This window comes from Aquarana catesbeiana, linkage group LG03 (genome assembly GCF_042186555.1).
Source record: "Aquarana catesbeiana isolate 2022-GZ linkage group LG03, ASM4218655v1, whole genome shotgun sequence".
In the NCBI taxonomy this organism is placed as follows: domain Eukaryota; kingdom Metazoa; phylum Chordata; class Amphibia; order Anura; family Ranidae; genus Aquarana; species Aquarana catesbeiana.
In genome coordinates this window covers 90,854,917-90,881,480 of record NC_133326.1, presented here as the reverse complement: position 1 = coordinate 90,881,480, position 26,564 = coordinate 90,854,917, and the positions used below count along the sequence as shown (strand labels likewise).

The following is a 26,564-nucleotide window of genomic DNA, read 5'->3' as shown; positions in this document are numbered from 1 at the left end:
TGAGAGGTTGTAGAGTTTTGAAAATAAGTGCTAAATTCGTCCACTATATCTTTTGGGTTTGTTAGTTTATGTCCCTTATTTAGAAGGAATGGGACTCGGTTTTGCGCTGTTCTCCGTTTTTTATATTGCTGGGCCAGGTGTTTCCCAGCTTCATTCCCCTAAAAGTAGTAGGTGAGGTGAATGCGCTTAAGGTAGAAGTCGTGGCCCTTTCGGAGGTAGGAGCTGAGATAATTTCTCAGACTAACTAGTTCCTCAGTGTTAGCTGGAGTGGAATTCTGTTAATTCAGGGATTCAAGCGTTCGAATATGGTGGACAAAGGAATTTAGTGTGTGGGTTCTCTTTTCTTTTCCTGGGCACCCAGCTGCAGACAGGTCCCTTGTATAACAGATTTGTGGGTGTTCCAGAGTGTACTTGGATTATTTATTTTAATCTGATCTTATTGAAAAGTATTTTGCATACAAAATTTGACATATAGTTGAATAAAGTATAATGACTGCGCTTAGGACAGTTGCAAGGTATGCAGCCCCCCTAAAGAAACTCCCCAAGGTGTTTCGAATATATGTAAATATGTATAAGTGGGGTAATGGCGCTCCCTGACGAGTAAATGGGCAGGTGAGTAATATAGGGTCCCAATAATAATTGGAATCAATATACAAACTTTACGGCGAGTAGCCCCGCCTGAGTGAGTTGCATGAATAAATAAATGCCAAACAACCACGGAGTGACAAAACTCCCTCCACGTTTGTGAGTATGCAAATAAAGGATTTAGAAATTAATAATTAGTGATAGTGTTGGTAGAAATGCCTACCCTTTTAAACATAATCCGTGTAGGTGCATAATCCGTGAATGGTGCTTAATTGAGTATGTCACTCATAAGCGTGTGCACACTCCAAACATATATAATACTAAACCTGTGCCTAAACCAAGTGTTGATACCTCAAACCATAGGTACCAATAAACCGTTAAATATCTGTAAAATGTATGTTACTTAAACACCCAGACATACATTGGGTTAAAATATTAATTAAGGCTCATATGTTTTTATATGTTTCTGTTTAAATGCACTTTGTTTATGCACATGTTTGAGGATTTATAATTTGGCAGAAACCCAATGTATGTCTGGGTGTTTAAGTAACATACATTTTACAGATATTTAACGGTTTATTGGTACCTATGGTTTGAGGTATCAGCACTTGGTTTAGGCACAGGTTTAGTATTATATATGTTTGGAGTGTGCACACGCTTATGAGTGACATACTCAATTAAGCACCATTCACGGATTATGCACCTACACGGATTATGTTTAAAAGGGTAGGCATTTCTACCAACACTATCACTAATTATTAATTTCTAAATCCTTTATTTGCATACTCACAAACGTGGAGGGAGTTTTGTCACTCCGTGGTTGTTTGGCATTTATTTATTCATGCAACTCACTCAGGCGGGGCTACTCGCCGTAAAGTTTGTATATTGATTCCAATTATTATTGGGACCCTATATTACTCACCTGCCCATTTACTCGTCAGGGAGCGCCATTACCCCACTTATACATATTTACAAAAATTTGACATATAGATTGTATCATCATACCACCAGATTAGGATTTGGATTAGAAACAGAGCCAATGTTGGTAAAGGAAGATGATGTTGTCGGCTCGAACCTGTTCTCGGATCTCCGGCACGTTAAGGATTGAGGCGTTCAAACGCCATAGGGTGTGTCTAGGAGCAGTGGGGGACAAAGATATAGTGATGGATACTGGGGCGTGGTCCGACCACGTAATAAGCCCAGTCGTGGACTTTTGAAGCAGGGTTTTGGAGGTCAAGAACAGGTCAGTCCTAGAATATGATCTTTGGGTGTTTGAGTAGAAGGAGTAATCCCCCTCAGTACCATGCTGACACACCTCCAGGGGTCATAAAGATCTTCCAGGGAAAGTATTGAAGACAGAGCAGTGGATTTTCTGTGCTTTGCATTAGATGAATCCATCTGGGGGTCTATAACTTCATAAAAGTCGCCACAGATTATGATTTGATTTTTAGGGTAATGTTGTTGGATCTTTTGCATCATGGATTTATAGAACGATTTCTGGTGGGTGTTGGGGGCATAAATATTTACGATGATCAGGGGTTCGTTATTGAATGTGGCTGATAAGATCAGGTATCTGCCTGAGGGGTCCTGATTAAGGTAAGTGAGATTAAAAGCGACAAAGGAGCGTACCGCAATCATGACTCCCCTTGCTTTCTTGCTAGCCCGTGCCTGAAAACGGTGGGGGAACAGTTTGTGGGAGCATTGGGGGGTGGGTTATGTTCCGGAAAATGCATCTCCTGGACGCACAGTATGTTTGCCTTTAGTGAGATAGCTTCTTGCCATAGAAGTGAGCATTTAAAAGGGCTGTTGAGGCCCTTGGCGTTTACACGAGGCCATGACGCTCACAGTTGTCTCCTTAAAGTTAATTTGGTTGTAGGTGCTGTGACTGTACTGAGATGGATAGACTCCTATTACAGAAAGGGAAAACAAGGGGGGAACAAAATCGTTGCAGAAATGGTGATCTACACAGTATGATGCATGGACAGATCAAGCCCTACAGTGGTAAAAAAGACTTAATCTGGGCATACAGTAACAAAGCAATGCTAGATACACAGATAAGCTAGTGAAACAAGCTAAATATTAGCGTAATTCTAACAAATCTACTCTTATGTACGTTTACCAGTGGATGTGCTTAGCACACAAAAGAAAAACCGTGGAGCGTGGAAGGGGTAACACGAGTGCTTCCACGCCTCCACCAACTTTCCTGGCGTTGGCCGTGGTGCGGGAGGGCATCCCGATATTAAGTCGGAGCGTGTGAGTCCCAGGAGTTGGAGATTTTGGAGGATGGCCTCACCTTGGTGGTTGGTGGGGGGTGCTCTTGTGACAAGGGAGGTATCTCCAGCATACAGCCTGTGATTGACAACCTCAGCTCTGTTCTGGTTTGCTGTGGGAAGGGGGTGTCCCTTCTCTCCAGTTAGCTCTCAGAGCTCTCCTCATGGAGCTTTTCCATGTATAAATTCTGAACTTTGAACGGATGTAGAGAATATAGAAGACTGCAGATAAACAGGTACAACTTATGTAGGAGAATTTGTTTCTCTGTGTATCACCTGAAGCAAGTCACTTCACTGGGTTATATGTCAAGGTTTACAATCACTTTAATGTTTATTATAAATACCAGAACTTAAGCAGTTGTTTATAATGCTTGAAAACTTTGCTTATTCTGTAAACCAATAAGCTATTACATACACAATCTCTTCTGTTCTCTACCACCATACTGACGTATACCATTGCATGTATATGTGTGCTTTAATTTGTGTATTTATTAAACTCAATTAAAAAAAGCTACAGAATTGCTGTCTCTATTAACATTCTAAAAGAGGTACGCTAAAACATTTTCAGTGAAAGGGGAGTTCAATGAGCCTTCTGTGTTAATATTACGTATTCATAGACTATGTTCCACCCAGGTAAAGATCCTCTGCCAGCTCCAAATTTACCATGGACTCAAGTCAGTAACCTTAGTATGTCATTCCAGCTGAAGGTTACGCTTCAAAGAAGTGCTCTGCATAGAACCTTAAATAGAGAAACTGTAATGGCTTTTTTTTTTTTTTTTTTTTTTTTAATGTATGTTTGTACAAACAATTAATGACGGTGTGCATATATGGCAAATGACTCCTAGAATATTATGATTTTTTTTTTCTTGAGATGGCACAGCAGAAGCTTTTTACCTTTCAGATTCTATAATTCTGAAACCTCTCATGGAAGCATTAACCACTTCAATACCGGGCACTTTCAGCCCCTTCCTTCCCAGACCAATTTTCAGTTTTCAGCGCTCTCGCACTTTGAATGACAATTGCACGGTCATGTAACACTGTACCCAAATGAAATTTTTATATTTTTTTTTTTCACACAAATAGAGCTTTTTTTGGTGGTATTTAATCACCGCTGGGTTTTTTTTTTTTTTACGCTACAAATAAAAAAAGACCGAAAATTTTCCAAAAAATTGCATTTTTCTTAGTTTCTGTTATACAGTTTTGCAAATAAGTAATTTCTCTTGATACATTTTGACCAAAAATGATGCTGCTACATTTCTTTGGTAAAAATGACTCAAATCAGTGTTTGGTGTTGGCAGTGATGGGGGACAGACAGATTTTTTTTTTTTTTATGGGGACAATGAAATGTGTATAGGGACAGGGGTATATCAGTGGTGCTTGGTGTACTTTGTGGGGTGATCTGTAACAGCTCTCTGTGTAAAATCATCCTCACACAGAGAGCTGTCACAGATCTGCAGATTCCACCCCCCCGCACTGAGCTCGGCAGGGAGACCTGTCACAGAGACAGGCGTCTCTGTTCACATTGTGACGGCTGTGATTGGACACAGCCGTCAGGTGCTCGGGAGGGCCAGTCACAGCGCCCATATCCCGATCTCTGCTCAGCTGGATCCTGTGATCAGAATGATCACAGGATCGAGCCGCAGCGCGCCTTGTGGCTGTGCTGTGAGCACTCATTCTGAGGAACGTTCCTGAACGCCCACTGAGAACGAGGAAAGGACCACCCGGCCGTATATTTGCAGCGGCCGTGTGGGAAGTGGTTAAACAGAGCGTGTAATGAGTCATCACTGACTAAATCACGTGTGTACATTTAAGTTTGAGTTATTGAACTCTGTATACAGTTTTAATTTTCTCCAACAAAACGTGAAAAAAAAACAGAGTGCTCCACCTGCTAGTTGCATATCAAAATACTTTAAGGCTCCATTCACACTTGTACGACTCCAAAGTTGCGCTGACTTTGGACTGCAACTTACAACTGACGTAGCTTTGAATGGGTCCAATTTGGATATGACTTTGGCTTTGACCAGTGACAATGGACAACTGTTGCATTGTACGACTTTCATGCAACTTTTGAGGATTAACATTGAAGTCTATGGCCCTCAAAATGCATGAAAGTCGGACTAAAGTAGTGCATGAACTACTTTGAAGTTGCTGCAACTTTAAGTTGCACATATATGAATGGTTACCATCAGAAAACATGGGGAATGACTTGTCATGCAACTTTAATGTCCAAAGTTGCATGACAACTTGCACACTTCATAAAGTAAATATATAAACTGTTGTACAGGTAGTTTAGCCAACACTTTTACCCTGAAAGAAATCCTATCAGTACACCTGCTTCCACCCCTAAAACCATTAATTTAACCTCTTCTTGATGAGGGTAAAACAAATCCTAATTCCACAATTTTGCAACTTTGACATGTGTTAGTAAAACTATACAAATCGTTGCAACTACTTGGTGTATCCAGGTGAATAATATAATGTTTTTTTTCAGGACAAATTGAGCTTTGATTTGGTAGTAAATGATAGTTTAAAAAAAAAAAAAAAAACTTTTTTTTTTTTTTTTTTAGTAGCTGTATAATTCCTTGCTATTACCATAACATACCACCAAAGAACAGCCCAAAATCAATTCTCCTGCCTCTGGCAATTGCAATACTACATATGTTTGTTATGTGTTTTGTGTGTAACTATAGTAGGACCCAGAACCAATATTGCACTTTTTTTCCCTACCTAAAACACAGTGATACTAACTTGAAAAAAATATTTTTTAATCTTGCCTAAAATTGACCCTGACCTTTGACTCTTATTAGGCACTGACCTAGATATGACCCTGATATAGCTAATTTTTTAAAAAATTGTGTGTTTTTTTTATTGTTTTTTTGTTTTTTAACACATGCATCTTTTGTTTACTTTTTCCCCTTCTATTACAAGGAGAAAAAGATCTTTTTCTCCATTGAAGAGGAGAGAAAATAAAATCATGGGCTGGCTATACAGTGACTCATTACTGTGATAGCCAGTCAGAGGCCAGTCAGAGGCCAGTCAGAGGCCAGTCAGTGATCATGTGATTGGGAACCGGTATTCCCAGTTCCTGATCGTTAGTACGATACCTGGGTCTCTCAATGCGAGCATGTTGTATGTGCTGGGAGCTGCAGTATGCTCCCAGCACAAACGCAGTTGCACAGAGCTACTTCCTTGAGACCGTATATATGCATAGAGGTGGTGGGAAGGGGTTAAGCTCCCTATGTACCAAGGCATTCATAATTTACCAATAAGAAGCAGGAATCTTAACATGCAATGGAGAAAATAACAGCTAAAACGGATAGTCAATTTCCTGAAGGTAAAAGTCTGCCATCATTTTTATTCTAATTTCATTCTGTTTAGGCTTGAAATGAAGTTAAAAAAAGAATCTTGGGGCCCATGGAGTGGAGGAAGTGGCTCCCGACAGGTACAATTTGTTCAAGGGTTTGGAGATGTGGCCATACTGAAACACAGCAATAAAGTGCTACAGGTCAGCATTGGTCAAGGCCTTCCAAAGAACTCTCGTAAGTATATTTTGATGTATACAGTATGTTTATGCTATAATACATTCTGCCACTTCCCAACCACACTAAGGCTTGCCATACGTGGTTCAGTTTTTTCATTTAGCCAGCAGGATGAACGAAAAAAATGGAATCGATTTCCTCCATCCACACATTCAAGGTGGATGCGAGAATTCTCCCCGCTGTGCTATTGTATTATGACAGCAGGAGAAACTCCCCTACTGTCAGGATACACAGCTCAGCGTTTCAGCCGCTGATACGTGGCTATAAGTGGCTTATATCGGACAGGGCGGTTGAATAGAAGTCGATCGGTAGATGTAAATCTAAGCACCAACTGATCAGCCCAGTTTGGTCTGAACCTGAGTTTTCCCTTTACTGTTTACAGATTTATACTTGTAATTTTTTACTTTTTGTTTTTTATAATCTTAAAGTCTCGATGTGGGACAGGTTCTTAGAGCCTGCATGTAACTTGCAAATTTTACCTTTTCTTTGTTATATTACATATAAAATATAATTTATAATATTTACAGCATATTCTGTGCCATCATACTGAACAATCTGTATTCAGCTTTACAGTCGGTAAATATTGAGATGGTTGTCCACCATATTATAGTTAAAGGTTAGAATCCATGATGCAAGCAAAATAGAATGATTTGCCTTTTATTGTGTTTTAAAATGCACTTAATTACTATAAACCATTTTCAACCAAATTCAACCTAAAAAATCTTATCCTGCGAAAAAGTCCACCGTGCCCAACGGTAAATGTAACTGTCTGCTTAACCACTTCAGCCCCAGAAGGATTTACCCCCTTAATGACCAGGCCATTTTTTACTATACAGCACTGAATTACTTTGACAATTGCGCGGTCATGTGACGCTGTACCAAAATAAAAATGTAATTTTTGGTGGTATTTGATCACCATATTTTTTACTTTCTGCTATAACACACATCCAATAAAAAAAAATGTAAAAAATCTAATTTCTTCATCAATTTAGGCCAATATGTATTCTACTTCATATTTTTGGTAAAAGAAAAAAATCCTAATAAGCGTATATTAATTGGTTTGCGCAAAAGTTATCGCATCTACAAACTATGGGATATTTTTATGGCATTTTTATTTATTTATTTATTTTTTAAAGCGAGACTGCGACATTGTGGTGGACAAATCGAACACCTAACTGACATTTTTGAAACTATTTGGGCACCAGTGACACTAATACAATGATCAGTGCTAAAAATATGCACTGTAATGCCCTGTAGACACGGTTGGACATTGATCGGACATTCCGACAACAAAATCCATGGATTTTTTCCGACAGATGTTGGCTCAGATTTGTATGGATACACACGGTCACACAAATTTGTCGGAAAATCCGATCGTTCTGAACACAGTGATGTAAAACACGTACGTCGGGACTATAAATGGGGCAGTAGCCAATAGCTTTCGTCTCTTAATTTATTCTGAGCATGCGTGGCACTTTGTGCGTCGGATTTGTGTACACACGATCGGAATTTCCGACAACGGATTTTGTTGTCGGAAAATTTTATAGCAAGCTCTCAAACTTTGTATGTCGGAAATTCCGATGGAAAATGTGTGATGGAGCCTACACACGGTCGGAATTTCCGATAACAAGGTCCTATCACACCTTTTCCATCGGAAAATCCGACCGTGTGTACAGGGCATAACTGTACTAATGACTCTGACAGGAAAGGGGTTAACATCATGGGCAATCAAAGGGCAAATGTGTCCCTAGGGGTGCTTGCTAACTGTGTTGGGGTTACCCTGACTGGGTGAAGACAGAGATCTGTGTTCCTGCTTGGAAGGAACACAAGAACTCTATCTTCTTCCCTGTCAGAATGGTGATCTGCCTTGTTTACATGGGCGGGCAGACAGCCATTCTGCCTCTCTCAGGAACGCTAATGGGTGGTCGACGGACATCAGGTCCACTGGACCCACTAACTGGCTCCCCCTCTGTAAAATCAGCAAGCGATCACGCTTTCAGCAGCTTGCGCGTGCCACCCAGTGGCTATTGCACAAAATTACATACAGGTAAGTGAATTTGCGCAATAGAGCCGACCTTCCACAGTACATGTATGTTAGGCGGTCGGCAAGTGGTTAAATCCCCCTCGTTCTCCCCTGATGTACCATAAGCCCTTACAGAGTTTCTATGTAGATCATTCCTTTCTGTCATTGATTTGTTTCCTTGTGTTCCAGGACCCACCAGGAGAAATTTTGTTGATGGACGAAATAACACAAATAAAGTAAAGTCCTTTCCAAGCAGAGCTGCTCCACCACCACCAGGTACAGTATTATTTGCATTCATAGTAATGGTGAGCTTTCATGGATTCCCTCTAAATATTTATTTTATATACACCGATCATCCATAATTTTATGACCACTAGCCAGTTATGTGAATAACCTTGATTATCTCTTTACAATGGCATCTAAAGGTTGGGGTTATATCTTTGGCAGCAAGTAATCATGTTGTTCCTGAAGCTGATGTGTTGAAAGCAGAAAAAAATGGGCATTGCAGTTGGTTGTGTATTGGACTGTGTAACCGCTGACCTGTCAGGGTGCCCTTGCTGACCCATGCCTACAGCCAAAGGGCACATGAGCATCAGAACTGAACCATGGCGCAATAGAAGAAGGTGGAAAGGTCTGATGAACCATGTTTTCTTTTATATCATGTGGCTGGCCAGGTGCGTGTGCTTTGCTTATCTAGGGAAGAGATAGCACCAGGATGCAGTATGGGAAGAAGGCAAGCGGGCGGAGGCAGTGTGATGCTTTGTGCAATGTTCTGCTGGGAAACCTTGGGTCCTACCATTCATGAAACGTACCACCTAGCTAAACATTGTTGCTGACCAAGTACACCCCTTCATGGAAACTGTATTCCCTGATGGCAGTGGCCTCTTTCAGCAGGATAATGCGCCCTGCCACACTGCAAATACGGTTCAAGAATGGGTTGAAGAACACGAGTTTGAGTTGGTAACTTGGCCTCTAGATCTCTGTGGGATGTGCTGGAAAAACAGGTCTGGTCCATAAAGGCCCTACCTTGCAATTTACAGGATTTAAAGGATCTGCGGCAAAAGGGGGTCCTACTAAATATTAGGTTGGTGGTCGGAAAATTATGGTTGATCAGAGTATAGCATGTAAATACTTTAAAGGGAATGTAGTGTTTTTCATAGAACTGTTTTTTTTTTTTTTTTGTTTTTTTTTTTATGTGCTCTGCTCTTAACAGAAAAATAAATTTACACCTGTGCAAAATATATACTCGTTCTATAAATACCTGTGCTTCCTATTTAGTAGTACTGTACAGATATTGTACTTTACTGCACCTAATATTTTAGTTTCAATCTATGCAAATATCTGTGTGTAAAGCTGGCCATAGATGGAGCGATTTTTCTTTCCGGCAACCCATCAACACAGTCAGTGCATAGGGAGCCGTCCTGGCCAGGATAATACACAGTGATTATTGCTAGTGGCTATGATTGATCAAATCAACTTGGGTACAATTAGCCTGCCTATATATAGTTTGAATCTTGGCTGGTCCCTGCTGAACCGGCTGAGATTTAAACATTCTATGGCTGGCTTTAAGGCAAGCCATAGATCGTTTTCACACTCTCGGTGGATCAAAATATCCTCCCCACTGAGACATTGTATTTGGAAAGCAGGGACTCTCCACCATCAGAATACACTGATCAATGGATGCAGCCGCTAATCGAGAATTTTTTCAGACAAGCCCATTAATCAGAAGTTGATAGTTGGATTGACTTCTGTTGGGCATATAGATCAAAATTAAGCTGGTTCTCCAAAAATTTGGATCCATCTATGACCAGCTGGAGCTTTTAAGTAAAAGTGATATAATAAGTGGTCTATCATGTAATTGATGTTCTTGCAGCAGTTGTTCAGTAAGGTGCGTTGTCTGATGGTCATTGAAGGTGGAACTTGCCAATGTGTATTCCTGAATTCAAAATAAATATGGAAATTTGGTACACAAAAGTTTGAAAAGTGTAAAAAAAAAAAAATTTCAAAAGCTACCTTCAGATAAAAGCTTAATATTGGAACTGACAATGCGTACTCAATATACCATACTTTGCTGTGGTATATTGCATTATTCATATTATAAGAGAGTTTGGAAATTGGTGTCATATTGCATGATAGAATTGCTCTAATATATTTTTTTTTTGTTTTATGATAAAAGGGTCATATCAAAATGGGTTGATACAAAGTTCCCAGTATGGGCATCCGCAGCCGAAACATGGAAGGCAATATAGCAACTCTAGAACAAACCATCCTTCTACGGACCACCCAACTTTACCAAGGCAAGTGGCTGGAGCTTCAGGCAGAAATCTAGAGCAACCCCAAAGCTTCGATTTCCTGCGTGTGCCTGACCAAGGTGTTGCAGGGTAAGATATATTCTTTACTGTATTAAAGATGCTGTGTCCTAAAGTGTATGTACAGAAAGTCCCCTACATACGAACCTTTGAGTTGCGAACTTTCAAAGATGTGAACATGTGTTTGAACAGTTTCTTTTTTCATTCAACCTAGCGGGCTGAACGAAAAAACACTGACCGATCGCTGTACTAACACAAGCAATGTTGGTGCAGCGATCTCCCCAGCTGTGCTATTGTGTTCTGGCAGGGGCAGTCCCCTGCCAGAACACACTGATTAACGCTCACAGCCTTTGTCTGCAAGCACTGATCTTTGTTGGACTTACGGATATCCTCCTGGAATGGAACTCGTTCGGAAGTAGGGAACTGTATAGCCAATATTTTTTGTTGTCTTGGGTAAAGTTTGGAAGAGTTAAAATCCCTGCCAGATTTTTTATTTTCCCAAAGCGAAGAAAATGCTCCTTTTAGGGCTCATTCACACCAGAATGCGGTGCTGGAAACCCTTGTCCCCTGCACGTTTCTTGCACTGTGTTCAAAGCGCATTGGGTTTGTGATCTGCTGCAGGGGGACAATGTATTCCTAAAAACACCCCAAATGCAGTACGATTGGCTGGCTGCAGCAGATTGCATGATAACGCAGCACCAATATTTGAGTTGTGTTTGCCCTGTCAGCACCTATCTGCTCAACAAAAGTCGATCTTTCAATTGACTTCTGTAAAAGGAACTTGTCAGAAAACCTTTGGCTGAACATTGCCTATATCCAGTCAGATGCAGTCCTGGCATGTAGTATCCACACTGTTTAGCATGGATGGAGAAATCAATCGATTTTTCTCTCGTTCAGCCCAGGGGGGAGTGAAAGTGAGGAATCCACACATGTATGGCCATCTTTGGCCTTTGAAAACTGATAGGGTTCCTCAAATGGAATTGCGCTTTTTGCAAGCAGCGTGTGCATGTATAACATTTCATTTGTAAAGCTCTTAGACCCCATTCACACCTGAGCGTACGGGAATAATAGGCAGAATCGTGTGATAAAATGAGAATAACAATTTTTTTGCTTAGAATAAAGATCACGATTCTCTGTGTAACATCATCTTTCACATTATACAAAAAAGTGGGCTAACTTTACTGTTTAGTTTTGTTTTTTTTTAACTCATTGAGCTGTATTTTTTCCCAAAAATTTCTTTCGAAAGACTGTTGCGCAAATACAGTGTGACATCAAATATTGCAATGACCGCCATTTTATTCTCTAGGGTCTGCTAAAAATATATATAATAATGCTTGGGGATTCTAAGTAATTTTCTAGCAAAAAATACTGATTTTAACTTGTAAGCAACAGGTATCAGAAAAAGGCCTGGTCTTTAAGTGATTAAACTGACCTTATTTACAGACAGAAGTGCATCCCTTTGATCTAAAAGAACCGGAAGATACATGGTTTCTTTTTATTTCAGCTGCAGAGCCATGTTGTGATAAACTTTTTGACAGCTGTCCGCTGTGAGCAGAGGGGCTCTGCACTGAATCGTGGAGATACTGGATTAAAGTGGAACTTCCGTCATTTTTTTTTCAACTTTCCATCTATTAAATCTTCTGCCCTTGTTGTTTTTACTTTGGATAGTAAAACATTTTTTTCTGCCAGTAAATATCTTATACAGCCCACTACCGGTAGAAAGCCTAGGCTTATGACATGATGCACAGCTCTCTCTCTCACTCTCAGCTGCAGAGCTGGAGGTGTGCCTCTGTGTGTCTGTGTAAATCCAGGAAGTGAAGAGGCAGCGGCTTCAGCTGCCCACAGTTCAAATGGATGCAGCCAGACTCAGTGGAGGGAGATTTCTGCAGCATATTTGGCAAGTACAGAATCACAGTATATATAAAATAATCTGCAAAGTGGTTGGAGGGAAGCTTCACAATGGCAAAGATGTCTTTATTAGAAAATATGTGAGCAGACTGCAGTTCCTCCTTAAGATCGTGAGGGGGGTTAAATAGAGATTTTTATTTATTTATTTTAACGATTTATTGGTGCAGCTCTAGTATTGTTCCAGTGCTGTACCCGGCTGCAGTTCTTCTCTTCCACGGGAAGATCGGGCAGCATTGGCAGCTATTGGCTCTTGCTGCCGTCAGTCAAATCCAGTGAGCGGAGGGCATGTCTGAGCCAGGCTGTGTGGGTCTATGGACCCACACAGCCAAGCTCAGGAGCGAGCCTACACGTCTGCCACTATAGCAAGCCGCTTGCTGTGGGAGGAGCTGAGGGGGACCCCAGAAGAGGAGGTTCAGAGCTGCACAATACTATTGCAGAGAGTAGGTAAGTATAACATCATTATTATTTTCATTTCAAAAAGTTGGGCTTTAGAAATGCTTTAAAGGAAGATTATGTGATGGCATTTTTGCAGTGCAGTAAACAGAGACGCCGTTATGCTGTGAGGACACACAAGACACCACAGAAACATTGACCACTACACGTCAAAGGCTCTTTGTATTCAGTAGCTGCTGCTAACCCACTTGGTGGTTTAATATTGAGACAATGTTGTTTTAACTAGACTAAGGCAACAGTGTAAAAAAAAAACCACAGGCAGCAATAAAATGCGCCATGAAACCTATATTTTACACACAAAAAAAAGTTTAGGCTATAAAATTATCTATACTCTGCAAAAAATGCTTTATAACTAAGCAGAAAACGACATGCATATATGGAAAGTATCCTCAGACATGACACGTTGCACAATCTCATTCGGCTCCAGAAATAAATGATCATGTATGATATGGCAGGATATTTATTGTACATCTATATTTAGATGCGATCTATACAGCAGCCATATGTAATGTAAACTTCTACCACATGCTGCTGATGTTAGGATGAGGTCAAATGTTGTTTATGAACAGGAAATTAAACGCTGAATAATCTCAAAGCTGTAGCTGAGATTGCAGTTCTAGCAATGCCAAAGGCAAAATGTTGTTATAAGAGCTAAACTGCGTATTTTCCATATGTTCTCAGGTGTTTGAGTAACCAGCATTCAAATCACAGAGTTCTGTCTTCACAGATTAGTATGCATATGAAATTCTGTCATTTTCCACACACTACCGGTTTAGACTTGTGCTGGCCATACACTATACGAAAAATCATTCAAACTCGTTTTCGAAAAACAAACATTCGGCCGTGAGAGCAAACGATAGTGCCATCATGTAATGATCGATAAATCGTTCAGTGGACATACATGAATCCATTTTTTTTTTTCCACATATACCTAGTGCAAACAGTTTGGACAGGAAACACATTAACCGCTTTCCACCCTCCGGCCGTCCAATGACGGCTGGGTGGCGCGGCTCTCGTTCTGGGTGGACATCATATGACGGCCCTTCAGAACGACCTCTCTCGGGTGCGCGCATCGTGGTGATCGGTGGTGCGGTGTGTAAGTCTGACACCGCTACACCGATCTCGATAAAAAGCCTCTGATGGAGGCTCTTTACCACGTGATCAGCCATGTCCAATCACGGCTGATCACGATGTAAACAGGAAGAGCCGATGATTACCTTTCCTCACTCACGTTTGACAGACGCAAGTAGAGGAGAGCCGATCAGCTGCTCTCCTGACAGGGGGGGTCTGTGCTGATTGTTTATCAGCGCAGCCCCCCCTTGGATGCCCACCCAGGACCACCAGGATGCCGCCAGGACCACCAGAGATGCCACCACACTGGACCACCAGGGAAATCGGAAAACCAATCAGTGCTCAGGCAGCTGCTAATCCGTGCCCATCCCCAATGCGTGCCAGTGCCATCAGTGATGCCCATCAATGCCATCTATCAGTGCCGCCTATCAGTGCCCAGCAGTGCCGCCTATCAGTGCAGCCTTTCAGTGCCCATCAGTGTCGCCTATCAGTGCCACCCATGAGTGCCCATCAGTGCCTCCTATCAATGCCCATCAGTGCTGCTTTATCAGTGCCCATTAGTGAAGGAGCAAACGTACTTATTTACAAAATTTTTTTAACCGAAACAAAAGAAAAACTTTTTATTTTTCAAAATTTTAGGTCTTTTTTTTTTTTTTTTAATCTGTTTAGCAAAAAAAAAAAAATTTCGTATAGTGTATGGCCAGCATTAAAGTGGATGTAAACCCTCCATACACCCAGTGAAGTGAACAGCCTCAGATGATACATGGGGATGAAACAAATCTCCCTACATAAGTTTTACATGTATATTTGCTGTCTTCAGCTTTATATATTGTTTAGAAAGTGCACATCATGTTAGAAGATTTTCTCTTCCTATTTAGCACTGCAGTGAAGCCTGGGCATACAGCCAAGATAGCTGATTGGAGGAAAGGCACACACCCCCTCTCCTCATAGGTAGAGACTCCTCCTCTCCCCATCCCTCTCTGCAATCTTCTGGGACACGTCACAGGTCCCAGAAGCGTTGCCTGCTCACTAACAGAGTGCAGCGTGACTCACGCATGCGCAGTGCATGCCCGGCTGTGAAGTTGTCACAACCGGGTGCCCACAGTTGCAATGACAGCACTGTGGAGAGGCGCAAGGCTTCGGGCACCCACATCGCTGGACTGTGGGACAGGTGAGTCTGTTTATTAAAAGTCCCTGACGCTCTCCTGTAGTATGTCTGCAGTCCCTGACGCTCTCCTGTAGTATGTGCTTTAATGTGCCGCTTTACTTGCTTACTCAGTGAGTGGTAATGATGTGCAGTAACCTGTAGCAATCAATTAGTGAAGTAGTGATCTGCTGTAATCACTAGCAAAAAATCGGCAAGCAGAATTTATGTGTTGTAACCTCTAGCAACCAGTCAGTGAGCAGTAAGGATTGGCTATAACCTCTGGCAACCAATTGCAATCGCTGCCTGATCTGCTGTGTATTTTGAGTCTGCCTGCTATGTTTTTGTATGTCTTGAAATGGAGGGGGGGGGGCAAGAAAATGTTTGCCCAGGCCCCAATCAATATTAAAGATGGCCCTGCCTGGGATGTGTGCAAACCTGGTAACCAACTACAAGAAACATCGTACCTCTGTGCTTGCTAACAAGGGTTTCTCCACCAAGTACTAAGACCTGTTTTGCTTGGGGATCAAATACTTACTTATTTTCTCACTGAACTACAACTCAATTTAGAACATTTGTATCATGTGTTTTCTCTGAATTTTTGGTTGATATTCTGTCATTCTATCATTTAAAATACACTTATGATAAAAATTATAGACCTTTCCTTTCTTTGTAAGTGGGCAAACTTACAAAATCTGCAGGGGATCAAATAATAATTTTCTCCACTGTATCTGCTAGAATTCCAATGTCCTTGTAAGTTCCTGTGCTTTGAACTGATCTTCAAACAATCTGATGTTTTTTCCAAGCTGTTTTGCCCAGACTACAAATAAATGCCTCCCTACATAATGGAAATGAAGAGTGGAAGCATGGTTGTTAGTAGTTCAAATCAGACAAGTAACAACCATGGATCCCTTTATAGATAGAGTGCAGAGTAAATGAAACCACCCTAGGACAGGATAGATTTGTAGGATTGCCAGGTAAAAATAAGGGTATGAAAATGAATACAACCACCACATCTAAGGAATGCTAAGCTGCAATATATAAAAAGATTTGTTTTGGGGTTTAGATACCCTATAAATTATATTGCTTATGTGTTTTTCCATGTATAGAGCAAATGTATATGCTGTAATTAAAAGTGATAGCTACATTAAGATTTTATAGGTCTGATATTTAACCCCTACACTGCACTCAATTCCTTTCTTCTTTGATTTGACTTTTGCCTGCTTTGTGATCCAGACATCCTTACCAGAAAGCATACTAAGATTCCCAACCGTCAGTGCATTGGTAACATAGATTAGTCAAGAACACCCCTAGCCTGCTGATTGAATAGTGAATCAGCAATACACTGTTATGGTCATCCTGCTGTTTACTCTGCTTTTTCCTCCTGTCAGCATGCTGCCTATTAGCACATATTTAGTACATCAAAACCCTTCCTCTGTTGATCCGGCCATAGACCTTTTGAATCTCGGCCGGTTCAGCAGGGAGCCAAGATTTGAACCAGGTATGGGCAGCCTGATGGTACCCAAGTCGAACCCTCAATCGACTTGGGTACAAACAGTATGTCAGATTTTTCATGTGATTATTGCCAGCAGCTATAGCTGCTGGCAGTAACCACTGTGTGTTCTCCGGTAGGGGCACCCACCCACCGGGAAAACACAATAGCTCTGTAGAAGGGATTCCCCATCAACCCTGACTGGGTTGATTGGGGAATTGAGCGATTTTAATATTTTTTTTTATTTTTACCTCTACCTGGAGTTTAGCTTTAGAAGAAATAATGTATAGTTTAGGAAATGTTAACTCTGATAACATGGTAGTGAATATGTAATGTGCTGCAAGTTGTATCTATAAAATTCATTATTATAAAGATGTCAATCCAATGTTTTTTTTCAGGTTATCATAGTTCTTAGTGCTGGTTCACACAGGGGCGGCTTCAAAGCTGTCCAACTCTGAAGCGGCCCTGCACAGCGCGACCTCAGCATGGCTTGCAAACGACTTATTTAATAGAAGCCAATGCAAGCTGCTCTGAAGTCCCCACCCAAAGTAGTGCAGGAACATTTATCTAAGTCAGAGCGACTTGAGTCGCACGTATTAGAACGGTTCCATTGCAATGCATGGAGTGCAACTTGTCAGGTGGCTAAGTTGCCTGACAGGTCGTCCCTGTCTGAACCAGGACTAACAGTTCATTGCTTTGCTTGACAACTGCAATTGGATTCCAATATCAGTTCATTTATGATATAACATAAACATGTAATTAGCTCTCTAAGCATGTAGTTCTTGTTAGTGCTTCTTGGGAGAATTGTGACCTGTGAATTGACGGTTCTTTAATCTGCTACAGAAAGATTTGTCATTTTCTGTAAAACAGCCCCATCTGCTGGTCAGTCTATTCCAATCATGTCCGATGAGAGCTTAAAGTGATACTAAAGCCTCTTTTTTTATTTTTTATAGAGAAAAAAAAAAACATGTTATACTCACCTGCTCTGTGCAGTAGATTTGCACAGAGCAACCCCGATCCTCCTTATTCTTGGGTCCCTGGCTGGAGCTCCTGGCCTCTCCCTCCTGTTGCATGCCCCTACAGCAGGCAGCTTGCTATGATCCCCCACAGCAAGCAGCTTGCTATGGGGGCACGCAAGCCAAGCTGCAGCTTCGGGTATCCATTCGGACACGGAGCTGTGATTCGGCCCCGCTACCTCTCTCTCCTGATTGGCTAGCAGACGTTGACAGCAGTGGGAGCCAATGGCGCCGCTGCTATGTCTCAGCCAATCAGGAGGGAGAGTCCCAGATGGCCGAGACACTCGTGGACATCGCTGGACAGAGATGGGGCTCAGGTAAGTATTTGGGGGGACTGCTGCACACAGAAGGCTTTTCATCTTAATGCATTAAGATAAAAAACCTTCTGACTTTACAACCAGTTTAAAAATATATGTACTGTGCATGTCCAGATCAATAACATTTACTTAAATGTCACTTCACCTGCCTTTTTTTTTTTTTTCTTCACAGTGCACGCCGACAGACAACAAACCGACCTGCTCCAGGAGGCGGAAGACCCAAACCTCAGCCTAAACCAAAACCAAGCGTGCCACAGTGCAAGGCCCTATATGCATATGATGCACAAGATACAGACGAGCTTAGCTTTAATGCCAATGATGTCATAGACATAATCAAGGAAGGTAAATACTATAGATGCGATCTACACACGATTCTCTCACACTGTCCTTGTATGTAGGTCCTGTCTGCTTTCATGTCATCAGTTATTCTGGAAGATGACCACATTTGGCTGCATATAAATCAGAAGTACTTAAATGGATGATAATGTACTTGTGAAAATGAAACCATAGTCCACCCATCCAACAAGCACTATATTGCCAAAAGTATTGGGGCGCCTGCCTTTAGACGCACATGAACTTTAATGGCATCCCAGTCTTGGTCCGTAGGGCTTAATATTGAGTTGGCCCACCCTTTGCAGCTATAACAGCTTCAACTCTTCTGGGAACGCTGTTCACAAGGTTTAGGAGTGTCTATGGGAATGTTTGACCATTCTTCCAGAAGCGCATTTGTGAGGTCAGGCACCAATGTTGGATGAGAAGGCCTGGCTCGCAGTCTCCACTCTAATTCATCTTAAAGGTTTTCTATCGGGTTTAGGCCAGTCAAGTTCCTCCACCCCAAACTCTCATCCATGTCTTTTTATGGACCTTGCTTTGTGCACTGGTCCAAATAATTTGGTGGAGGGGGGGATTATGGTGTGGAGTTGTTTTTCAGGTGTTGGGCTTGGCCCCTTAGTTCCAGTGAAGGGAACTCTTAAGGCATCAGAATACCAAGACATTTTGGACAATTTCATGCTCCCAACTTTGTGGGAACAGTTTGGGGATGGCCCCTTCCTGTTCCAACATGACTGTGCACCAGTGCACAAACAAGGTCCATAAAGACATGGATGAGCAAGTTTGGGTGGGGGAACTTGACTGGCCTGCACAGAGTCCTGACCTCAACGTCATTAGAACACCTTTGGGAAGAATTAGAGGAGACTGCGAGCCAGGCCTTCTCGTCCAACATCAGGGCCTGACCTCACAGATGCGCTTCTGAAAGAAACATTCCCATAGACACACTTCTAAACCTTGTGGACATCCTTCCCAGAAGAGTTGAAGCTGTTATAGCTGCAAAGGGTGGGCCAACTCAATATTTAACACTACAGACTAAAACTGTGATGCTATTAAAGTTTATGTGCATGTAAAGGCAGATGTCCCAATACTTTTGGCAATAGTGTTTGTGTGTTTGTGTGTGTGTGTATAATATATGATTTTGCACAGAACGGCCACCCTGTAGCAGTAAATCTGCGATAGGGCGATTGGCAAGTGATAAAATTAGAGTAGATGTAAATCTTAGCTGTATAACAGTGTTTTTGCAAGATACTGAACGCTAGAACCCATAAAGCTGACTTCCTTTACAGGAGGTCACCTGAGCATCCCAGAATGGGGATGCCAGGAGATGACATTAGACTGAACACAAGGGGCGATACTCTGAGAGTAATAGATGTGCCTAAGAGACATGGAGGATTTAGGTCCTTATCCAAGTAGGGAACAGCTAGAGTAGGTCTCAGTCAACCTTGTAGGTCATGGGTACCGCCAGAGAAGAGGGCTGCCGAGAGGTACTATTTACCAAGTGGGAGCTTTTCCTGTAATAGGTAAACAAGGTAGTAGAGGCCCGGATGGGGCACATTCAGGTTAACATATGGACTGGAGCAAGGGGTCCAGGAGTGAGAAGAACCCAGTGGGGAAGGTACATTGTCCTGTGTAGTGGCACTCTCTCTCAGGCGGGAATAGTGGGGATAAAGGGGAAGGTCTTTGCAGCTGAAGGAGCAACAAATCTGATCTGATGATCAGCAGAGGCCAAACTTTTCACCAGCCGGTGACGGTGCCCTGAACGTCCACTTACTACTCAATAGCCATAAAAATGTGACCTAGGTAATGAAATGAGCAGTCTATTTTATGAAAGATCTTTAAGGAGCATCATTTGGTGACTGAATTGGACCAGTTTATTTAGCTTCCAAAAAGACAAAGCCCCTTTGTCTAAAAAGCGATATAAATGTAATTGGGTGGAGTGTAATGATACATAAGAAGTGCTAAGGCAGCATAAGAAGCCAATAAAAAGCTTTAAGTAGTTTTTTTTTTAAGTTGTTTTACAGTGGGTATAGAAAGGAATTGCTGCCCCCTCCCCTTATAATAATCATCGAGTCTGGGCTCTGACTAGGCGGCCATGCAAGGACATTCAATTTTTTCTCTTTCAACCATTGTGTGGTCATTTTTGCTGTGTGCTTTGGGTCATTGTCATGTTGAATATTTGGGTCATAGTCATAAAAGGATATTACCACCTCCATACTTTACAGTAGGAATGGTGTTTGGATGGTGAGCTGTATTGGATTTCTGCCAGATATATTGTTTGGTGTTGAGGCCAAATAATCCAATTTTAGTATCATCTGACCATAACACCTTTTTCCATGTGGCCTCAGAATCTTCAATGTGGTCAGATGAGACTAAAATATAAGTAAAGTATGGAGGTGGTAATATCCTATTATGGGGGTGTTTCTTTGCAGCAGGGACTGGAGCACTTGTCAGGATAGAAGGAAAATGGATGGGGCAAAATGCATACAAAGACTTGAGAAAAATCTGCTGTCCTCTGCCAGAAAGTTGTCAATGGGAAGAAGGTTTACCTTCCAACATGACAATGACCCAAAGCACACAGCAAAATGCCTACACAGTCGTTGCAGGATAAAAATGTGAATGTCCTTGCATGGCCTAGTCAGAGTCCAGACTTAAACCCCACTGAGAATCTGTGTAATGTACCTCACTTTTTAGAAAAGGACAAATTTCATCCCTATATTCTTCATTTTTATCCCAAGTATCCAGAGCCATGTCTCTCAATTGCAGAGCTCAATGATGGGAAGATGTAGGACATATTTCTGATGAGGAGTGGTCCACTGTACTACATAATGCACCTAAGGTTTCTTTATCATCCACCCAGAAGCTCACTCAGCTTTTTATTATTCATCTTATTGTACACCAAATAAGCTATATGCATGGCACAGATTCTGCCCTATGCCCGAGGTGTGATGTGGAGAATGGCAATCTCCTTCATATGCTATGGAAGTGTCCAAAATTGGTTCGATACTGGACAAAGGTGAATAATTCTATTCAGTCCTAAACTTTGCTTACTAAGCTGGCTAGATGAGGAACTATACACGCTGCAAACATTTATAGCCATGCTTAGAGTCCTGTTTATTGCCCAAAGACTTATAGGGAGAAACTGGTTTACCAGCATAGGGGTAGTCCAACAAAATTTGAACAAATCTGGGATGCATGGTTAGACACCCCTGGACTTGCCCCATCGCACCTAGTTCAAAGAAGAAAGGAAGGGAAATAATGAAAACAAACTTCTCTGGGTAGGCGTCCAGCAAATATCAGATATGAGCTATAATCTGTTAACAAAAGAGGCTAGAATACAACTCTGTGAAAAGTGAGAACATAATGCTGAAGTAATAGCAATAAAAAAAAGCATCTCAGTCAAACATACTATTAGCAGATTTAGCAACTTATAGTAGCATGGCCTGCGTATCCATAAAAGAGGAAGAGAAAAAAAAAAGGGAGTATAGGATAATGCCAACAAGCTGGACTCGTCTTTCCTGAGCTTGAAATGTTTTGACCGCACAGGGCAGGAAGAATCTCAGGCCATCAAGGAGGATCTATCCGAAGATACCAACACTCCCATATCCACTTGGTCAACTAAACTGGCCGACATGGACTCCATAACCTCCACATCCCTAATTCTAGCATAAAGAGCAGATAATGTTGGGGGATTTTGCTGTTTCCAGTGAAGGGCCACTAAACATCTAGCTGCCCTTAGTATATGTGTGGCCAGTTTTTTGGCTAACCCTGGCAGCTTAGGAGGAAGAAGACCAATATTGCCTAGGGGAGAAAGGGATATCCATCTCAAACAGCCGATGGAGAAGCCCCTGGGCCGAGCGCCAGTAAGGCTGAAGAAGTGGGCAATTCCAGTAAATGTGGAAATAACGTGTCCTGGTCTTGGAGACATTTCCAGCAGTAATCCGAGGCCGATGAGTATATAGCATGTAGGCGAGATGGTGTCATGTACCAGAAGAAAAGCATCTTATAAGTGTTCTCTTTATAAATCATACATATAGAGCTCTTGGCTGTACTGGACCATATAGTTTTCTATTGTTCAGGGGATAATTCCTCTCCAAGATGTTCCTCCCATTTACGCATGTAACTATGTTTCCCCAAAGAAACCATGTCATAAGGTTTTAGCATTTTATATATGTCTGAGGTCAATCCTTTCTGTGAAGGGCCCGATGAGATTAAATACTTGAATGGGGATGGTGTGGAGAATTGAAGGCTAGGGGGTGAAGGTAAGTGCGTAGTGACAAACTTGGAGGTAACTTGGAAAGGAACTTGGAAAGCACTACGGGGAAGCTCATGTTTAATTCTAAGCTCATCAAAAGAGAATAATACCCTAGTCACTGGATTCACAAAGTGTCCATAATCAAAGAGGTTCTTATGCAACTATGGTGAGATCATCTGGGAAGTTAAGCTATCGGGTAGCTTAGGGTTGTAGAGGAAAGCCGTAACTAAGGAGCCCTCAGATTGAAGAGGGATAGTATGATTTAAGTGTTTCCAAATAGTACGTAGCAAATTCATAGTATGTAATAGGGAAGTGGAGGGAACATCGGCATTAGTATTCCATATTAAATTGTTTGGGTGGATAGGAGCTAGCCACAGTTTGTCTATTTGGGTCCAGTGGTTATAGGCCGAAAGGGTAACACAGGATGCTATAGCTCCCAGTTGGGCTGCATAATCGTAATGGAGGAGGTTTGGGAAAGCCAAGCCCCCCTCGTTTCGAGAGGCATAAAGTATTGAGCGGGCTATTCGATGTTTATAGTTCCACGTGAAATTTAGAAGGTCCATCTAAAGTTTTCTAAGCTGTACAGATGGGATGGGCACTGGGAGAGTCAAAAAGCAATACAAGATTCTAGGTAATATGGTCATTTTGACTGAGGCAATGAATCCAAACCAAGAAATTGGATAGTCTCCATTTAGACAGCAGAGACCGGATAGACACGAATAGGGGTCTAAAATTTGCATCATGTAGGGATTGGTATAGGGAAGTAAGGTACACTCCCAAATACTTAATGGTGTGGGTTTTCCACGTATAGGGAACATTTTCTGAAAGACGATGCACTTCTCATTGAGGCAGATTGATTGGAAGGGCTTCCGAATTAGCAGTATTCACTTTATATCCCGATATGGACCCAAATTCCTCCAAGAGCTTATGGAGCTTAGGAAGGGTCACATGTGCTTGCGTTAGGGTTAGGAGTATGTCATCAGCAAATAATGAAACTTTAAACTTGCGTCCCCTAACCATTATTCCACTAATGTTGGGATCCTGTCGGATCTGGGCCGCCAGGGGTTGGATACACGGGAAAACGCAATGAAGAGAGCGGACATCCTTGCCTAGTCCCATTCGAGATTGGAAAGGAAGGAGACGCCGCAAAAGGTGTTTTAACCACTTCAGCCCCGGAAGGATTTACCCCCTTCCTGACCAATGCGTTTTTTTGCGATTGGGCACTGCGTCGCTTTAACTGACAAGTGCACGGTCGTGCGGTGTGGCTCCCAAACAAAATTGACGTCCTTTTTCCCCACAAATAAAGCTTTCTTTTGTTGGTATTTGATCACCTCTGCGATTTTTATTTTTTGCGCTATAAACAAAATAAGAGCAACAATTTTGAAAAAAACGCATTATTTTTTACATTTTGCTATAATAAATATCCCCCAAAAATATATAAAAAAACATTTTTTTTTCCTCGGTTTAGGCCGATATGTATTCTTCTACATATTTTTGGTGAAAAAAATGTATTGATTGGTTTGCGCAAAAGTTATAGCGTTTACAAAATAGGGGATAGTTTTATGGCATTTTTATTAATAATTTTTTTTTTTTACTAGTAATGGCAGCGATCAGCAATTTTTATTGTGACTGCGACATTATGGCGGACACATCGGACATTTTTCTGTGTAATTGACACTGGCAGTGAAGGGGTTAACCACTAGGGGATGGGGAGGGGTTAAGTCAGTACTAGGGATGTGTTCTAACTGTTGGGGGGATGGGCTGTGTGTGACAGGTCACTGATCTCTGCTCCCGATGACAGGGAGCAGAGATCAGTGACCCTGTCATTAGGCAGAACGGGGAGATGCTGTTTACATCAGCATCTCCCCGTTTGTCCTCTCCGTGAGACGATCGCGGGTATCCCCGCGACGATCGAGTCCACAGGACCCGTGACCCGACTCTCACGGAGCTTGCGGCAGGTGCGCACGGCGGCAAATTCACACATACAAAAAAAAATACAAAGTAACATATAGATACGTTACTTTGCACAGCCGTGCCATTCTGCCGGCGTATATCTATAGGAGGCGGTCAGCAAGTGGTTAATAAAAGCGGATGTAGTTGCATACAGATATCTAATTGCCCTGAGGAATGGCCCCCAAAAGCCCAGATATTCAAGGGTTGTTCAAGTGTGTGGTCTTTATCAGGCTTGGGTATTAGCGTTAGATGAGAGGTCTGCATATCCCTTGGAATTTCATCTCTACACATGAATCCATTAAATAAACAAGTCATATGTGGAAGTAGGCTGGTCAGAAAAGTCTTGTAATATTCATAAGAAAGGCCATCTGGGCCTGGGGCCTTGCTATTTGGCAAAAGCTTCAAAGTCTCGGAAATCTCCTCTTCAGTTATCGGAGAGTTGAGAGACTGTAAACCTTCCGCTTGTAAGGTGGCCACGCCACTGCTCATGAGGTAAGCTTGCACACGATTGGTGAAATTTTCTTGGGTTGGTAAGTACGGTAAGGAGGGGTTATTATAAAGATCCAAGAAGTAATCGCAAAATAATTGGGCAATACAGTCGGGGTGGGAATGAAGGGTCCCAGTAGGGGCCTGGGGGGCCGAGGCGTGAGTTTGTTCTCAGAGTTTACGTGCTAATAGGGTGTGGGCTTTGTTGCCTTATCATAATATAGCTGACGATTTTTGAAGGGCTTTTTTGACCCTGCCTATGTCTATGCTCATAAGGACTGCCCGTAGGCGTATAATTTCTCTTAGGAGACAGATTGAGGACAAAGGTGTTAAGTCTGGATTCTAAGTCCCAAAGTCTCTGTGCGGTGTTTTTCCAGGCAGTCGAGATGGCTATATAATGTCCACGTATTATGATCTTGTGTGCCTCCAAGAGGGTTCCAAATCCCTAGGGCACTATTCTCTACAAAATATAGTTTCAGAGCAGTTTCTAACTCCGTCCTAGTGGCAATATTTTTCAGAAGAAAGTCATTAAGCCGCCAATGGCAATGTTTGACCCTGGAGTTTTCTAATTTGAGCTTCAAAAGGATCGGGGCATGGTCCGTCCAAGACATAGGTAGGATGTCTACTTTAGCAAGTGCCCGCAGGGAGGGGGCATTTATGAAAAAATTGTCTAACCGCACATGCGTACGAAATGGTTGGGAGTATTGATGCTCTGTCAGGTGAGCAACACGCCATGCATCAAACAGAGCGAACTTGCGAGTGACCTGACAAAACTGTTGGTATTGTCTGGAGAGACGTGGAAAAGAGTTTCTTTTAGAGAGGGGTGTCCTATCCGATGTCGGGGGGGGGGGGGGGGGGGAGCTTGAAATCCCCTCCTATGACTAAGGAGTCTGTAGTTCTAAAAAGACGGTTGTACAACCTAGTTACAAAGGACATCTGATTCGCATTTGGAGCATAAATGTTACATAAAGTTATTTCAGATTGTTGCCATTTGTCAGTATTAAAACCCGACCTTGGGGATCAGAATAGGAGGATGTGGCTGTGAATGGGGATCTTTTTTAATCAAAATGGCTACCCCTGCCTTCTTTTAATGCTAGAGGCTAAGAATCCCGTAGGGAGAAATCTAGATGCAAACGCCAGAGTGCCTCTTTTTTTCAAAGTGTGTGTTGTACAAATATTTCCTCCACCCCAGAATCTCTGAAGCTCCTCCATGCCAACTGCCTTCTAAAATTTGAGTCAAGACCATTAACGTTATGAGAATAAACCTGTACCATGATGAAGTTGGGGCATGAGCAAGGAATGTTGTGAAGACGTGTATGGAAGTGTACTATACTTGTCTAACCCAGGAGCCCAGAGAGGCAAGTCTTGATACAGGAGGCGATAGCCATCGTATGTGGGTAGAGACGGGAGCCCAGG

The 26,564-nt window shown here is 42.1% G+C and overlaps 1 protein-coding gene across 1 annotated transcript in view; it reads left to right on the top strand.

Moving 5' to 3' along the window:
• MYO1E (myosin IE) overlaps positions 1-26,564 on the top strand; it is a 235,103-nt gene that overhangs the window by 203,738 nt on the left and 4,801 nt on the right. Inside the window, exons 24-27 of the mRNA XM_073618829.1 lie at positions 6,234-6,394; positions 8,607-8,693; positions 10,594-10,798; positions 18,300-18,469. Coding sequence (XP_073474930.1) covers positions 6,234-6,394; positions 8,607-8,693; positions 10,594-10,798; positions 18,300-18,469 — 623 coding nt within the window. The remainder of the gene's footprint in view (positions 1-6,233; positions 6,395-8,606; positions 8,694-10,593; positions 10,799-18,299; positions 18,470-26,564) is intronic.